Source organism: Vombatus ursinus, unplaced genomic scaffold (genome assembly GCF_900497805.2).
Source record: "Vombatus ursinus unplaced genomic scaffold, bare-nosed wombat genome assembly UNPS02014818.1, whole genome shotgun sequence".
Classification (NCBI taxonomy): Eukaryota; Metazoa; Chordata; class Mammalia; order Diprotodontia; family Vombatidae; genus Vombatus; species Vombatus ursinus.
The window spans coordinates 9,611,647-9,629,386 of record NW_020954596.1 but is presented as its reverse complement, the minus strand read 5'-3'; the positions used below and the strand labels follow the sequence as shown (position 1 = coordinate 9,629,386).

At 39.1% G+C, this 17,740-nt stretch overlaps 2 protein-coding genes across 5 annotated transcripts in view; one reads left to right on the top strand and one right to left on the bottom strand.

Moving 5' to 3' along the window:
- Window positions 1–7,656, top strand: part of MFSD10 (major facilitator superfamily domain containing 10) — a 36,636-nt gene extending 28,980 nt beyond the window's left edge. Inside the window, exons 13-14 of one of the 2 annotated variants that reach the window (XM_027836451.1) lie at window positions 3,051–3,074; window positions 6,722–6,792. In XM_027836451.1, the coding sequence (XP_027692252.1) occupies window positions 3,051–3,067 (17 nt within the window). In that variant the 3' untranslated portion in view covers window positions 3,068–3,074; window positions 6,722–6,792. Of the gene's footprint in view, window positions 1–3,050; window positions 3,075–6,721 lie in introns of both variants that reach the window. The other variant, XM_027836450.1, reaches the window with a different exon arrangement.
- A 4,188-nt stretch (window positions 7,657–11,844) lies between these two features.
- The window catches only part of ADD1 (adducin 1), a 127,471-nt gene continuing 121,575 nt past the window's right edge, over window positions 11,845–17,740 (bottom strand). For 2 of the 3 annotated variants that reach the window (XM_027836090.1, XM_027836091.1), the window contains exons 14-15: window positions 17,461–17,556; window positions 11,845–14,490 (exon numbers count right to left, since the gene is read on the bottom strand). In XM_027836090.1, coding sequence (XP_027691891.1) covers window positions 14,132–14,490; window positions 17,461–17,556 — 455 coding nt within the window. In that variant the 3' untranslated portion in view covers window positions 11,845–14,131. Of the gene's footprint in view, window positions 14,491–16,649; window positions 16,684–17,460; window positions 17,557–17,740 lie in introns of all 3 variants that reach the window. The other variant, XM_027836092.1, reaches the window with a different exon arrangement.

Below are 17,740 nucleotides of genomic sequence, written 5' to 3'. Positions count from 1 at the left end.
GCTTTGCAACTAATTCACTGTGTAAATTTGGCAAGTTGCTTTGATTCTTTGGGTTGAAATATCTGGAAAATTCCTCTGGTCACAGTCTCCTGTCCTCTCACTGGTTCTCCTGAACCTCACTTATATTGAGCTTATTTTTGTTTTCACTGTCACCGTGACTCCCAGTCTCTCCATCCCTTCCTGCTGTACTAGTCCATCCCCATGTTCTGGACTCACTTTTCCTCCCTTCACATTTTTGACCCTGTAGTTAACCAGTTCACTTCTGATATATCCTCTGTCTCAGATTCCTTGTTCTTTTACTCCTCATATTTTAACCAAACCTTAATCCTGGGTCACCTTCACACCATCCATCTTCTTCTGCTCCTATATGGAGGCAGTTGGAGGAAGTCTTACAATCATGCCAGATGCACAGGTTCGTTATTTTATCTCAACTGGGCACTCGTTACTGCACAGCAATCCTTTTATTCTTCTCCATTACACTCCCCACAGCAGTTGTTTCTCACCTCCTCTTCTCTTTTCCAGCCATCTATGTGCTGTTTCCTCTCTCCCCCACCCCTCAGCAGAGGACCTTGCCACCTACTTTACCAAGAAGACAGTTGTGAACTGATGCTTCTCCCCATCTTGCACCTCAAAATCTTTTATCATCAGCCCCTATCCCAGTTCTCTCCTTTGTTCTAGTCTCTAATGTAGAAGTATCCTTTTTTGCCAAGGTCAACCTTTTATCTGTGTCTTTGATACCAATCCCTTCTCTTCTCCTCTGGGTCCTTGTCCTTTTGATTATACCCCTCATCTTCAATCTTTTCCTAGCTATTGACTCACTCCCTGGTGCCCACAAATATGCCCAGGTCTCTCCTATCCTTAAAAAAAGCCCCTACCAACCTCTCATGTTATTATACTATATCTCTACTCCCTCTCCATAAGTTAGTCAATAAGCATTTATTAAGCGTACAATATGTTTTGGGCCCTGTGCTGTGTGCTGGAGATATATAGAAAGGCAAAAACCATCTCGTCCTCAAGGAGCTCATAGTCCAATTGGGGAGAAAAAAATGAAAATAACTAGGTATATACAAGATACGTACAGAATATAGAAGAAAATCTTGGAGGAGAAAGCACTAGCAGCTAGAGGGATTGGGAAGACTTCTACCAAAGACAGGACTTGAGCTGAGTCTTAAAGAAAGCCAGAGAAACTAGGCATGAAGATGGGAGGTGGAGTCTCTCATGAGAGGAGCAGTAAGCAGGTTAGTGTAGCTAATAGTAGACACATGGAAGGGAGTAAAGTGTGAGCAGACTGAAAAGGTAGGAAGGGCCCAGGTTATGAAGAGCTTTAAATGCTAAACAGAAGAATCTCTATTTGATTCTGGAGGTGACAGACAGCTGCTGAAGTCTGTTGAGTGGTGGGGTGACAAAACCCCTAGAAAAAAGTTGTCTATAGTATTGCTATTTCCTCTTCTCCCACTTCTTGCCTTCTGGCTCCTGACCTTAGCAACACAGTTGAAACTAGTCTCTCCAAGGAAACCAACAATCCCTTTGCAAAGAAAAGTGTTGGTGTCATGTTTATATCATGTTTGAAAAAATTTTCCTTATACTCTCCACATTTTTTATTTAGCACCCATGGGTTTGATTATCTCTGTGAAGATGACTTCTGGATCTAGAAATCCAGCTCTAACTTATGTTTTGAGCTCCAATTCCACATTATCACTGCTTATTGAACATCTCTAATTAGATGGCTCATAGGCATCTAAGGCTCCTTATGTCTCAGATAGACCTCAGTATCTTTCCCCTAAAACAGCTTCTCTTCCAGACTTCCTTATTTCTGTTGAAGGGCCTTCATCCCCAAGTTTGCCACCTTGGCATCATCCTTGACTTTTCTCTCTCTTTCACCACAACTCCTTCCTCTCATTTAATTAGTGGCCAAGTTTTGTCAATTATTACTGTACAACATATCACATCTACCTGCTTCTCTCCACTCACATGACCACCACCCTAGTTCAGGCCTTTATCACTTTGCCTAGACTATGGTGACAGACTCTTGACTGGACTGTGTGCTTCTAGTCACTTCCTTCTTTAAGCCATTATCCAGATAGCCATCAAAAATCTTCCTAAATTACAAAGCTGACCATGTCACTTCACTACTGGAGAACCTCCCTGTTGCCTCCAAACTCCTCAGTGTGGTATTGAAAGCCCTTCACAGTCTGGTTCTATCTTCCCCTTCTGGGGTTACTGTGCACATTACAGCCTCAAGTAGAATGGAAGTTCCTTGATTACAGGAACTGTTCTTTTGGTTTGGTTTGGTTTTTATATCCCCAGCCCAGTGCTTTGCACTGTTGGGATTGGAGGGGTGGATTTAGATTATTTCTCATGACCTCTTTTAGTTTTTGTCTATTTGCTTGTTTGTTTTAATGATTCTTTATTCTAATCCTGAGGCTGGAGTGTTTTATGTAGTCAGGACCTGACCCACACCTCCTCAGTGGCTAAACTCATTTCCTCCCCTTTAAAGGCCAACACATTATCCTTTCTTCTTTATTTTTAAAAGTCAAATCAACCACTGGTGTAGTTTTATTGGTTTCCCTGCCCCCCATAAAACCAGCTCTTAGTTTTATTTACTAGTTCAATGGTTTTCTCACTTTCAATTTTATTAATCTCACCTTTGATTTTTAGGATTTCCAATTTAGTGTTTAATTGGGGATTTTTAGTTTGTTCTTTTTCTAGCTGTTCTAGTTGCATGCACAATTCATTATCTGTTCTTTCTCTATGTTATTGATATGTTTTAGAGATATAAATTTTCCCCTAATTATTGCTTTGGCTGCATGCCATAAATTTTGGTATATTGTCTCATTGTTGTCAGTATCTTTGATGAAATTGTTTCTATGATTTGTTTGTTTACCCACTCATTCTTTAGAATGATTATTTAGTTTCCAATTAATTTTTAATCTATCTTTCCATGACCCTTTATTGAATCATGATTTGAAAAGGATACATTTAATATTTCTGCCTTTCTGCATTTGATTGTGAGGTTTTTATGTCCTAATACATGGTCAATTTTTGTGTAGGTGCTGTGTACCGCTGAGAAAAAGGTATATTCCTTTCTATCCCCATTCAGTTTTCTCCAGAGAGATATCTTATTTAACTTTTCTAAAATTTTATTCACCTCTTTAATTTCTTTCTTGTTTATTTTGTGGTTAGATTTAGCTGGTTTTGAGAGGGGAAAGCTGAAGATCCCACTAGTACAGTTTTACTGTTTATTTCCTCTTGTAACTCATTTAACTTTTGTAGAAATTTGGATGCTATATCATTTGGTACATATATATTTAGTATTGCTATTACTTTCATTGTCTATGGTACCTTTTAACAAGATGTAGTTTCCTTCCTTGTCTCTTTTAATTAGATCTATTTATGCTTTTGCTTTTTCTGAGATCATGATTACTACCCCTGCTTTTTTTTTTTTTTTACTTCAGCTGAAGTGTAACATATTTTGCACCAGCCCTTTACCTTTACTCTGTGTGTCACTCTGCTTCAAATATAATTCTTGTAAACATATTGTAGGATTCTGGTTCTTAATCCAGTCTGCTATTTGCTTCTGTTTTATAGGTGAGTTCATTCCATTTACATTCACAGTTATGATTACTGTACATTTTCCTTCATTCTATTTGTCCTGTTTGTATTTTTCTCCCTCTCTCCTTTCACCCTGTCCTTCCTCACCAGTGTTTTGCTTCTGACCACCACCTCCTTGAATCTAGCTTCCCTTCTGTCACCCTTTCCCCTTTTTCTTGTCCCCCTACTTCCTTATAGGTAAGATAGATTTTTATACCCAAATAAGTGTGTATGTTATTCCTTCTTTGAGTGAAAGCTGATGAGAGTAAGGTTCAAGCAATGCTTACTGCCCCCCCTTTCTTCCTCTACACTGTAATAAGTCTTTTGTGCCTCTTCATGTGATATATATAATTTACCCCACTCTCCCTCTCCCTTCCCTCTTTTCCCAGTGCAATCCTCTTTCTTACTCCTTCATTTATTTTTGTATCATCCCATCAAAGTAAACTTATACCCACACCCTCTGTCTATATCCCTTGTAACAGTCTTAGTATAGTGTTCTCAAAAGTTACAAGTCTCATCTTCCCATGTAGGGATGTAAATAGTTTAACCTTATTGAATAACTTATGTTTTTTCTTTCCCATTTACCTTTTTATGCTTGAGTCTTGTATCTGAAGGCTGAATTTTTTTTGCTTAGTTCTGATCTTTTCATCAGGAATGTTTGAAAGTCCCCTATTTCAGTGAATGTCCATTTTCTTCCCCTGAAAGGTTATCCTCAGTTGTGCTGGGTAGCTGATTCTTGGTTGTACTCCAAGCTCCTTTGCCTTCCAGAATATCATATTCCAAGCTCTCTAATACTTTAATGTAGCAGCTGTTAAATCTTGTGTAATCCTGACTGTAACTCCTCAATACCTGAATTGTTTCTTTCTGGCTGTCTACAGTATTTTCTCCTTGACCTGAGAGTTCTGGAATTTGGCTGTAAGATTCTTGGGAGTTTTATTTTGAGATCTCTTTCAGGATGTGATTGGTAGATTCTTTCCATTACTATTTTACTCTCAGGTTTTAGGATATTGGAGAAGTTTCCCTTGATAATTTCTTGAAAGCTGCTGTCCAGGCTTTTCTTTTGATCATAGCTTTAAGGTAGTCCAATAATTCTTAAATCATCTTTCCTGGATCTATTTTCCAGGTCAGTTGTTTTTCTAATGCGGTATTTTACATTTTCGTCTTCTATTTTTTCATTCTTTTGATTTTGTTTGATTGATTCTTGATGTCTCACAGAGTCATTAGCTTCCATTTGTCCAATTCTAATTTTTAAGGAATTATTTTCTTCAGTTAGTCTTTGTACCTCCTTTTCCATTTGCCCAATTCTGCTTTTTTTAAGGAGTTGTTTTATTTTCCCATTTTTTTTGCTTCCGTACTTCCTTTTTCAAGCTGTTTTTTATGATTCTCTTGTATAACTCATTTCTTTTCCCAATTTTTCTCCTACCTCTTTTATATGATTTTAAAAAATCCTTTTTGAGCTCTTCTAGGAGGATTTTTGGGTCTGAGACAAATTCATATTTCTTTCTGAGGCTTTGAATGTTGGCATTTTGACACTCTTCTGAGTTTGCATTTTGATCTTGCCTGTAGCCTGTAGCTTTCTATGGTCATAGCTTTTTTGTTTGTTTTTTGCTCATTTTCCAGCCTATTTCATGACTTTTAATGTTGAGCTCTGCTCCTAAGGTACAAGGGACACTGTTCCAAGCTTCTTGTGCTGGAGGTCAGGGGACTGCTCACTGGCTTTTTGTGCCAAGGCCTCTAGGGCTGGCAGCTTGCCTGCTACAGTGGGATTTCCTGGCCTAGTCTAGCTGACTGTGCCAGGGCCTCTGGGCCTGCCAGGCCTGCTCACTAGCCTGCTGTCTTGGGGCTGGAGGTCTCACAGCTGTGCCTGGCCTGTTGAGCCAAGACCATGGGGCCTCAGTTACTGATCTCTGCTGGGGATAGGGGCCTCCCACTGGCTTGTCCAGACACTGCCTGCACTGGGCTGTGCTGCCCTTTTACTCAAGTGAGACAGAGCTTTCCTGCAGTCCTTCTAAGTTATCTCAGGCTGGAAAATTGTTTTACCCCATCCTTTTGTGGGTTCTGTTGCTCCAGAATTCACTTTGAGGCATGATTTAAAGTTGTTTTGAGGGAAATTGGGGAGAGCTCAGGCAACTTCCTGTCTTTTCTCTGCCACCTTGTCTCCACCTGTCTGGAATCCTTTCTTCCTTTTTCAGAGGAAAAGAATATGGTGCTTAGCAAGAGTTAATGATGATGACCTTATGAAAATTTAATTTTCTGATTAAGCTCTTAAGGCAAAAAAGTAGCCTTGGCCACCTTAAGATTCAACCAAAACGTTTAGTTCTCATTTAGTGAATCTCTGGTCTGAGGTCAATCATCTGGCATGAGCAAAACTTAAAAATATATTAACCGGCTTTTCTGAACTCAGTTGATCAACAAATTATTAAGTAACTTAGGTACAAGGTACTGTGTTAGATACTGTGGGGGATACAAAGTAGGAAAGAAGGCACATATTCTAACATATTCAAAATCAAGCTCCCTGGTGTTCTTTCCACTTCATTCATCCTGAATATGCTTCCAGATTAATCTTCTTAAAGTTGAATTCTTATCTTGACTTCTTACTTAAGAATCTATGATGACTTCCCATCACCTTTGAGTCTAGACTCCTCAGTGAGGTTTTTTAGGCCCCCATAATATGATTCCAATTTACCTTCCTGGCTTTTTTTCCTTTTAATTTACTATATATTCTAGCCAGCTTTAACTTTTTTGCTATTCTTTGAACAAGTTCCATACATTCCTTACTTCATTTTTCTTTGCTTTTACCAATTCTTGTACCTATAATGTTTTTGTTGCCTTTTTTCCTTTACTATGAGCATATTTATTATGATGTTTCATCAGAATGGTCTGTAGTGAGCTTCCATTTAAATGTACGCCTTGGTTAAGTCAGTCTTATCAATGGAAGTTTCGCTGAGGTAAACTGGTAAATGCAACACCCAACCAGAACAGTGAAATAGTGAAACAGTGAAATCAAGTGATGTGTAGGACAGGAAAAGCCTTGAGCTAGGCAGATTGAAAAATACTTTAATGGGAAAATCCTTGATTTCAGTATCCTCAAGTGGTAAAATGTTTTGTTTTTTTTTTCCCCTCTTTGCAGTGTACTGGCTGGCTGGGGTCCAAATGTGCTTCACTATATGCTCAGTAATGTTTCTTCTCCCCATCATCCTCCTTGGGAGTCTGAAGCAGCAAACCAAAGCCGAATGACTGGTTCTCTCCTAAGTTGCCAGTGATGCTTGGACATTTGTCAAAACTTCAGTCATCAGAACCAATATCTCGCTGTACCTGAAGGAAGCATTTAAAGAGAAATTTGGAGTACTGGCATCAATGAGTCAGAAATCTGCCATGGAATAAACTGATCTCAGCTGTTGCAATTTTCCTCATCGCCAAACGGTTGTCTTCTTCAGTAATGTGGCATATGGATGATGTAGGCTTGATTTTGATGAAATTGAACATTAGTGACAAAAACTGACCATAGTCTGTAATATTGGGGATTTAGAAGCAGTGGGGTTGCTAAAAACCATTAAGTCATTTATAATACTATGCATTTTGCTACTCAGTCTCTGAGTCTGAGAATTGTATATTCTCAAGGCTTCTTGTGATTCTCAAGGTTATGGTGCCTTTACCTTTCTCCATGCTGGTCCATTTGCAGTGATGGTGACATAAACAACAGATGACTGCAGCCTACTGGGAAGGGTCTGAAGGTGGTTTACCGGCCTCCAGAATAGGCTAGCAATCAGCTTTTTTTGTGGCCTTCACGGTACACCTGTTTTGGAAGCCACATAGACTTGGCTTCTAATGGTCGCTACCAAAAATGGGGATGAGTTGATTTTGCCTTTCCCTATAAAAAAAGTTGAGCTGACCAATAGCAGCAGCACAGGGTACTAATATTGGGAAAGGTAGTGGCTGTACAATTGCCATGGGATGTAAACATAGTATTTTTTATAACATGAGCATCCTGGATCTAGTTACTGAGAGTCACAGTGGAGTTTTGACAAACTATGTATGACAGATTAAAGTTATTTTGCAAATTGATTTCTTTTAAATATGAAATGTTTATTTCAACTAAAGGTAACTAAGATGGGAATGGACACTGGTAGAACTGGAAATTATTTCTGCATTTTTACATTTATCCTATTCCTTTATGAACCACGTAGAAAATGCCCTGGATTGTGGGAGTGCAGTTTACTCAATACCACACCCTGTTCACACCAGCTCTTGGCTCCCATTAGCCTCAGTGTACTAAGCAGCAGGGTGGCATTTTAGTTTTAAAAAATTAGAGATCTTGACTATTAAATTCTATGTAGTCAGGAATAAACTCATCTTTTAACACCTAGAGCTGAAAAGAACCTTAATTAGTCCCACCTTCTCATCTTATGGCTGATATCTGAGGCTCAGAAACATTAAGTTTCTTGTTCTCAATATCTCGGAGTTGAGAATCCTGGTGTCTTCAAGTTCACTGACCTTCCAATGGGATCATATCCCCTTCTAAGCTGCTGCAATTAATGGCGAGACTTGGGCTGGTTCCTTCCCCTCTCTGGGACTTAGTTTCCTCTTCTCTCCTAGAAAGTTGCTAGTTCTGAGATTCTATTATTCCACTGGCAATGCTGAGTGACCCAATCTTTGCTCATCAGTGTGACTCTGGAGTCAGAGAACCTGGATTCAAATGCTGCCTCACGGACTTACTCCCTGACCTAAATGGTCTTGGGCAAGTGACTTAACCTCCCTAGCTTTTAATTCCTTTAATTCTTGTAAAATTGAGGGGATTAGATGAGATGGTCTCTGAGGTGCCTTCTGGCTCTAGAATTTTGATCCTGTTATTTCAGCAAGATACTGGGTTAGTGTAGAAATAACAAAGAATAAGGCCTTGTTAAGTCCCACTGAGAAAAAAAAATGAGGAAAGTGTTCATGTAAGGTTTATGGTGTGGGAAGAGCATCGCTTTGAAAGAAGAGTTTACCCGTGTGGCTTCAGGCAAGTCACTTAATATCTCTGGGCCTCAGTCCCCTCGTTGCCTAAAAGAGATCAGGCCAGATCACAGGTTCCCAGACTTATTTGGCCGACCACTCCCTTCTGAAAAAATAAATCACTCAGCACCCCCCTGGAAATCTTTAAACCTTTGTAACTTTTTTTGTGAAATTTGAATTGTTTCAAAAAATATAAAATATTTTTTAAAAGAATGACGTGTCGGGGCAGCTAGGTGGCGCAGTGGATAGAGCTCCGGCCTTGGAGTCAGGAGGACCCGAGTCCAAATGTGGCCTCAGACACACAACACATGACACTTACTAGCTGTATGACCCTGGGCAAGTCATTTAACCCCAACTGCCTAGCAAAAAGCAAAAAAAAAAAAAAAAAAAAAAAGCAAGAAAAAAAAAAGAGATGAATCTTAATTTCATAATTCATTGTAAATTTGTGGAGTTTTTTCTTGCACTGAAATTTTGATGATGCAATATTGCATCATATAACCATATAGTATCATATTGTAAATAAGTTATTACACGCATACATTCCTGCTGATGCATGCTGGACTTCCTGATAATGCGCAACACACTTGCCTGCCAACACTTGCTTGTTAAGACCCGTCGGCAGACTTGACCACTAATTGGTTACAACTTGCATTTTGTGTGTTTAATTGGAAAACAATGTGATCACTATAACTTTAACTCTGTTACACAACAGATGAAACATGTATGAACAGTTTTTCAAAATTTTCTTCTCTTTCCTTATGCTTCCACAGACCCCTTACTTTCATTCAATACCCCCTCCCAAATGCACCAGAGGCTACTACCACCTTCCTGGATCATTCCAGCACCCCACCAGGGAGCAGCATCGCCCACTTAGAGAACCTCTGGACTAGATGATTTTTTAAAAGTCCTTTCAGATTTAAAGCCTGTGACCATATGATTACTTTCCCTGGGATACAGAAGGGAGGAAGGTGGGGGTACAGGGCCAGAGGTGAGAGTAGCTCCAAGTGATTTAGAGGATATTAAAAAGAAAAGAGAAAGAGAAATAGTATCACTGGATTAAGCTCTAGTAGATGGGATCCTAAAGCCCTATGAACACTTGTGGCAGGACAACTGTTATATCAGGACACAGGACTGAATATCTCTGGGATCCTTTAGCAATACAGAAATGAATGCTTAATTTAGCTGGGTGCTTGCTGATTGTGAGCCAAAGTGAGTTAGCACACCTTTCATATCCATTTACAGTCTAAGAGTTCAGTACCAACAATGCAGCCTCTTAGGACATTGATCAATTAAGCAGTTACTGAGTGCCTGCTATGTGCCAGATGCTGTGGATAGAAGCACAGAAATGAAACAGTCCCTTCTCTCAAAGAGCTTACATACTCTTAAGGGGAGATTACATGGGCACATCTAAGTTCTGGAAGAGGTACTTGCAGTTGGGAGATCAGGGAAGAACTCATGTAGGAGATATTATCTGAGTAATGCCTTGAAAGAAACCCTAGTGCTTCCAAGAGGTGAAGTGAAGTGTTTACTATGTGCCAGAGACTGTGCTAAGTGCTTTACAAATATGATCTCATTTGATCCACACAACAACCCTGGGAGTTAGGTGCTGTTATAAGCCCTATTTTATAGATCTGGAAACTGAGACAGAGGCAGAGTTATTTGTCCAGGGTCATACAGGAAGTGTCTGAGGCCGGATTTGAACCCATCTTACCTTGACTCTAGGGCCAGCACTTTATCCAATACGCCACCTTGCTGCCCCTATAGAATTCAGGAGGTCTGTGGACTTGGATGGGGAAAAAATTACATCATTATTTTCACCATTTGCTGAAATTTAGCATTTCCTTTAATTATCTAAAAAATATTATTCAGAGATGGAGTCCACAGGCTTTGCTAGCCTGCCAAAGGGTCATCCATGACATAAGGTGAAGAATCCCTGCTTGAGACTTTTCTATGTGTAAGAGGACGAGCAAGGGAAGAAAATGAAAATGGGCTAAATGCTCTAAAGACATGTAACAGGCAGGCAGACAGTGGACTGCGGAGCCTATCCTGACTCACTGCATTGGTGGGGATGGGATCTCTGAGCTTCCATTTCCTCATCTGCAAATGGAAGTAATTCATGTCTCACTTCTCTCCTCACAGGGTTAATATAAGGAAAGGGCTTTGATTAATCATTATGGGTGAAGTGTTGGTGAAATTACTTATAATAAGCTGTTACTATGTGCTACCAGTTTTTATGACAGAAAACCTGTGTTTGAACTCCAGCTTTGCCATTATCTGGATGATACAATTTGTGTGACCTCTGACAAATCTTGTAACCTAAAACTCGATTTTCTCATTTGTGAAATGAACACAGAGTTGTTGTGTGGGTTAAATGAGATGATGTAAAGTAAACCTGAGAGTGCTATTTATACAAAATAGAGAAGTCACATCATTATACTCCTCCATTAAAACTCTACTCTGATGTCTTTACTGTGGTGGTGGTAGTGGTGGAGGTGAACCCTAGGCTCCTGAAGTTTGTCAGTGAAGCACAGTCTCTTGCAGGTGCAGGCCTGGTGATGATTTGTGCACCAACCTTGCCAAAGTCACAGGGACTCACTTGCTGCAAGGTAAGCAGCAATTAAAGAACTTTACTAAGTTGAAGAACTGTGATCTGCATTAATGGAAAAGGACTCATAGCAAAGAAATGAAAACTCCAATAATAATAATAATAATAATAATAATATTAATAATAGCTGTTTTACTATATTAAGAAAACAAACCTCTTCCTATCCATTGGGATGAACGTAAGACATACCAGGCTGGTCTCAAATTATTACAGGAAAAATGACTGATGTGATTGTAGAAGACTGCCTTCTAAGAAGCATCAATTAAAAATTCTCTTTTTTCAGGGATGGTGAAGAGCTAGAGGGAAAATACCACACCAAGCACAGTGGCTCCCTTTAGTCTACAGCTACCACCAACTGCAGTTAGTGCTTTAAAAGGATGAGGTTTGTTTTCTCTTTCAGAATAAATAAAGCAGAGGAAAGTCTCTTGATATGGATTCTCTGTAAGGATTTGTGGAACAACAAAGACAAGAATCACACAGGATGACTGCAATCTGCATCAGTCAAGGTAATATGAAAAAAATGAAACCACAAATTCAATAATATGGTGAAGCAAAGCATATAAAATTTAAACTTTTCAAAATAAAATACTATTTTTGATGGAATGAAATTGATGGAGTAACATCCAAACTGTTCCCCAGATTTCAGACACTGAGACTGTTTAAAGAAGAATTTATTAATGAGTAAAACAATGTTACAATGAAGAAAGAAAAACACAGGACCCATCTTCTGAAGATTATAGCCACATATGCAACTACATCTCATACTGTAATACAAAGAATTAAAAGAACAAACTACAAAATTGGAAATTAAGTCATTGCATATGTGGAAAGAGAGAAATGGAAGGATCCATCATTAATTAAAACACATAGCGATGGTGAACTGTAATTACGATTGGCAATAAAACACAATTCAGCAAAAGTAAGTCAGCTTTCTAGTGTACATAGGACATACAAGGTTAGGATACAAGCTCAAAGCCATTAGTGCCATGCAGTCTGTTCTAAACGTTACTGTGTAGGTGTCTCTCTTATGCAGTGATTTGCTGTGACTTCTAGCCCCACCCTACATCTACCCATTTCAAACAACAGCTATCCAATATCTACCTGGTATTCCTTCCACTGCTAACCCTCCTTTTCTTTGCAATTCCACAATGCTAACATCAGCTCTCTTGTCCCTCTCTGAACCGGCCATCGTTGTATCTGAGACCAAATACTGCTTTACATTGATGAGGTGGCTATGTTGCATGACTGAATCAGTTCTATGGTTTGGGGATTTTTATACTGCATCAATGGTAAAGCATTTGATAATTTCCATTTTTGAAACTGTGAAGCAGGCTTGGGACAAGACGCTTTATTTCTAGTTATCAAGCAATATCATTATGTCATTCTACAAGGGGAATGAGTTATGTGGATCATCTTATGTAGGTAACTACATAGGGAAAAACTGTTTTTTGAGCTCTTGAGCAGAACATTCAAAAGTGAGCTCTGGAAGCAAGATGTCAAATTATGATCATTATAATTAGTTTAACTGTTTTCATAACCCAGAAATTTTCAAAGTTGTAATTTGCTATGTGAAGACAGGAACAAATCTGAAAATACCCTGAAATTTCACAAAAACTAACTCAAATAGTTAACCTTGCACTCTCTACAGTCTTTTATAAGAAAAAGAGTATTTCTGACATAATAAAACTGAAAAAAGTTGGTCTATTAAAAAAGGAATGTTCAGAATTGTAAAGGAGGTTTGAACTGCAAATTCACAGGAAATTCTAGCAAATACTCTCCTCCTTCCCCCAATGCTTCCCCCCCATAATATTTTAGGCACCCTGATGGATAAGATGCCAGGCATTACTAAATTCATGTTTGGGGCTGAAGCAGAAGACATAATCACATCAGTGAGCCATGTAGGATGGACACAGGTTTACATCCGCCAACTCTTCAAATGCCTTCTGTATAGTACGTCCAACCAACTCTTAAGTGTAATCTCTAGGTATGTCTTCTCCAACAGAATGTAAGCTATTCGAGAGTAGAGACTGTTTCAATTTTGGTTTTGTATCTACAGCACTTAGTAACAGTGCTTGGTATGTAACAGATATTAATAAATGCTTGGTGATGGACAGATTGATGGAGGTGTGAGTTGCCCATCTCTCTAACATGAACAGGTAGCTGTGGTTTCCAGAACATCTACTTCAAAGACTAACCTTTTTGCCTATCCCTTTAGAGGGCTGCTTAAGCTAGGTTTGTGGGATCAATTACTGTTTCTAATTCGCCAAGTCGAGGTTCTCCAAATATACCACGCAGCAGCAAACACCTTCAGCTCAGTCATGTGAGACAACACAGGGTTAAGCAGAAGCCTAGCAGTGAACAATGCAAGCTTACTTTACTTGAAACTTCTGTAGGAGGGGATGCAAGATGGGAGGGAGGTTGCCAAAGCCTTGTGTAGAGCACGATCTATAACCACAGCTAGCTTGCAGAAGCACAAAATCTCATTCTGTTCAGGAGTATATTCTTTCTGAAAACACAATAGCAAAGATTTTTAAATACACCTGCTGTGACTTAGGAGCACAGTATTAGAGAGCACAACTTCTGAGGGTTAGCATAGTTTGTGACTATGGCCTACATTGCTAAAAATTCTTGGGGGAGAGCTTTTCCTTTTAACACAGTGGCTCCAAGTCTTCTACATAAAGACTTTAAAGTTGTGTACCAGTTGGGAACAGATCTGAAGTTAGCTGCTAAGAACTTAGGGTTAGCACCTTTCTGCAAGTTAGTTGATTTGCTGTTAAAAGCTATGCCCTGGGAGCTTTGCCTAGGGTGGCGAGCTGGTTTCATTTCTGCATTCCGTCACAACATAAGACAAAACACTCAGTACAATCACACACGTCCTAGTGGTTAATGAAGTATCGGGGATCTTAAAACCTGACAGTGTTTCTGCCGCGCGCGGGGCTGTTAGGAGTCACTTTTCTTTTTACTTTTCTTCAGAAAGGAGGGAGTACGGAACTTCTTTTTCTTTTTGGAGGGGGACTTCCCCGGGGACTCATCACTCCCGGGATCTGCGGCCATTCCCTCCTCGGCAGTCGGTGTGGTGGCCTCTTCAGCAGGGGGAGATGGGGTTTCTGGATTTTCTGTAGCAGGTAATTCAGTCTGGCTTTGGATGTGAACTTCATCAGGTCGACTTTCCTCCTCCTCTTTCTCAAGTGGTGGGAAGCTAAGTGCTTCTGAAGGCTCATCAGGGGAGAGGTCTGGAAGGGTTTGCTTGAAGGTTGCAGCATCACTGTCATCTCTGTAAGTCTGGTCTTGCTGTGTGTCTAATGGATGTAGGAGTAAAACAAACTATTAAGTTATGAAGAGTGACTCCACTGGACTTTTAAAAGTGTCACTTCTAAGATGAGAAATGCTTTTAATATGCTTTTAATAACATTTTTACTGACATGATATTAAAATAATTTTTAAAAATTATATTCTATTTTATGGCTGAGTGTAACAGAATGTAAAAAACAGTTTCAATGAAAGGTTTTTTTTTTAACTGCCTGCCACTGGATAGTGTGCTGACAAAATGAGAATCAGCAGAGGCCTCTAAATCATTAAATCTACGTGAGTGTAAGGAAAAGGAGAGGAAGTTTTAAGCAATGACTATGGAATAAAGATACATGGCGTCAAATACCCATAAAGGCCTCTTACAATGGAAAGGCAGCATGGCCCGGTGCATAGCTGGCCTTGGAATCAGGAAGACTTAAGAGTCAAATCCAGTCTCAGGCACACACTGGCTGTGTGACCATAGGCAACTCACCTAGACTCTCAGGACCCCTAGGCAATCCTCTAAAACTATAAACTGGACAACAAATGACTATCTGTAATAGTTTAGGTAGTATCCTTTTTGAGAGTTCCCTCTACCAATGAAATCACAGGTCTGTTTAAAAAAAAAAAAATCACACTTTGCAGATTCCTGGTTATGAGTACTCCTAAAACTGAGTGCTACTCTAAGCCCGTAATATTTGGTCTCCCACTGGATGACCAGTCAAAGCAGCCTGAGTTTAGCTGTCCAACATCAACATCAAAGGCAAGAAAAGGCTTGAGTCTTATAAGAACTACTGCTAAGTGGAGTAGGAGGTAGAAGTGATTTTTTTTTAAATGGGAAAAAGAAGGAGTCAGTTTCTCTTATATATTTGAACAATTCCATATTATATGAACAAAAGAATATGTTTCAAAAAAAGGTAATTTGTTTAAATAAAAGCCTGTGTGTTTGATTCTCTTAGTGTAATCAAGCTAAAAACTCGCCACTTCTCATCTTGTACAGTAAGCCTGTGGAAAACAAGTTCTGGGGAATTTTTGTAAGAAACTATAAAGTTATGAACAACTGGCATATTAGTGAACACCAACCATTTAGCATTCAAAATCAAGCCAAAAGTTAGAATGGGTAAGTGATGAGTAGTTGGGAGTTAAGCCTTAAATAAGGATTAATCTGCAGTAGGCTTCAAAAAGCAGGAAAAAGACAGTATTGGTTAAAAGCTGCCTTAGGAGGTTCTAGTCCAACAAACCCTTTAGCACTCATTTTAGAAATACTTGGATTATAATGCAAAATTGCAATTGTCCCCTTAATTATTACACATATTATTAAATGCTTTCTGCCTGTTACAGCAGTGAAAGGGATTGCAGTGCAGACACCATACCCTTCCTAATCTTTAAGGACTAGGATTTATTTGACAGAGATGACGCGAGCTTGCAGCAATATTACTTTTCTAATAGGTGTGTGCTTGTTGATATTTGGACGAACTATCATTTTACCAAATGTCATAGTTCAAAAATAAAACCCTATGTAATTTATCTGTTAGTCCAGAAGGACTATTAATTCCAGTTTAAGTCAATAATTTAGAAAATATCAACTCACTGGGCACCAGAGCAACTAACTTTATTCATTCTTTCTTTTCTTTTTTTTTTAGCAACTAACTTTCAATGCTAGGTTAAGATAGAACAATACTGCCAATAAAATAAATGGTAGATGTCAAAGATTCCTGATTTTCTCTTTAGTTAAAATTTAGCAAAATATCCCCTTAAGAGTGGAAAGTTGAAGAACATGAGAACAATGAAAATTCTCTGATCTTCTGAAATTCGTTTGAGTACACAATCTGTCATGAATGCTCTGGTTTGCTTGGCAATACATACATGTGGGGAAATGTCTCAAGTATTCCTTTCAAGGGTCTGCATTCAACTGCACTGCACACATCAGATGTCACTCAATCACAGGTGACAAGAGATCTAGAATTCCAAGAAGGCAACCTTGTGAAGAAAATTAGCATCCTTCTCCAAGGGCAAAAAAAAGTGAGCCTTTTTGCTTTTTTCCAAAGGAAAAAAAAAGAAAACAGGAAACAATACTCCATAAAAAAACAAGGACACAGGAGAATGAAGCAAAGCACATAGGATTCCAGTTAAGAAGCAGAAACAGATTAGATTATGGAATGATACTTACTATGGTAACAGGTACTCTTTAGCATATCCATCTCCTGTTTGTAACGCAGCCACAAGAAGAGAAAAGCACAAGTAGAAAAATCTAGGCATTCAATCACAGCCATTGTGTTAAAGTAAAAGAATGGTGGATGCCATTCTTAGAGGGCAAAGAATGGGATGAAGAAGTGAACTTGAGACTTGTCAAACAGACAGGTGATATACCCCAATATATGAGGAGAAAAAGGACACAGACAAATTAGATTACACCCACTTAACAGACACAAGGCTAAAACAGAAGAGCTACAGCTTTTACAGCAGCCCTCAAAAAATGTGATGGACTAGTCTACTTTGAGTGATGCTACTAGAGCAAATCAAATTAAAAAACCCAGATGCCAAATTGGATGGATAGCATTTGTCCCCACAGGTGTAATCTAAATACAATAAAGTTGAAGAAATGTGCAATTAGTGGGCCGGATTGGCTATATTCAAAAGTTAGGGTGAGGGTGATTCAGGGAAGCTCGGCCTACTAGTTCACCACAACATCTAACTAAAGGAACTGGCTTCATCTGAAACCACCCAGAGCAGAACCAAAGGGAACAATAAGAGGTACCTGCAGTCTTGCAGTTGTGGTAACAGTCTTGGTGATAATGCACACTTCTTGATTATTGTTAATGGAACTGTTGCCACATCAGTAACATTTTTCTTCAGCCAAAACAAAATTCATTCTTCTTGATGCCACAAATACAGTCCAGTCTTTCATGCATCATACCACACCGATGCAGCTCCAGCAGACACGGTCCTCCCACCCACCCTTCTAACCCCAAATAACTTACCTTCCTCAAGTTGAACTGGTGTACTGGGTGGAGTGTGGGCATCAGCACGGTTCAGAGGGCTCCCTTCTTTTTGTTGTTGTGTCACTTCCACATTTTCTATACAGGTATGGAAATTAGGATCAAATTAGATGAGAATATTATTAGAACTTTAGAAGAGATGTTTCAACATCACTTTAGCAGGAATTTTTTTTTCTCAATTTGCATTCCTATCCATTGCCATGCATTTCTAAGCAAGCAAAAGCAGCAGTACATACAAGAGGAGCAACCAAAACCTTCAGCT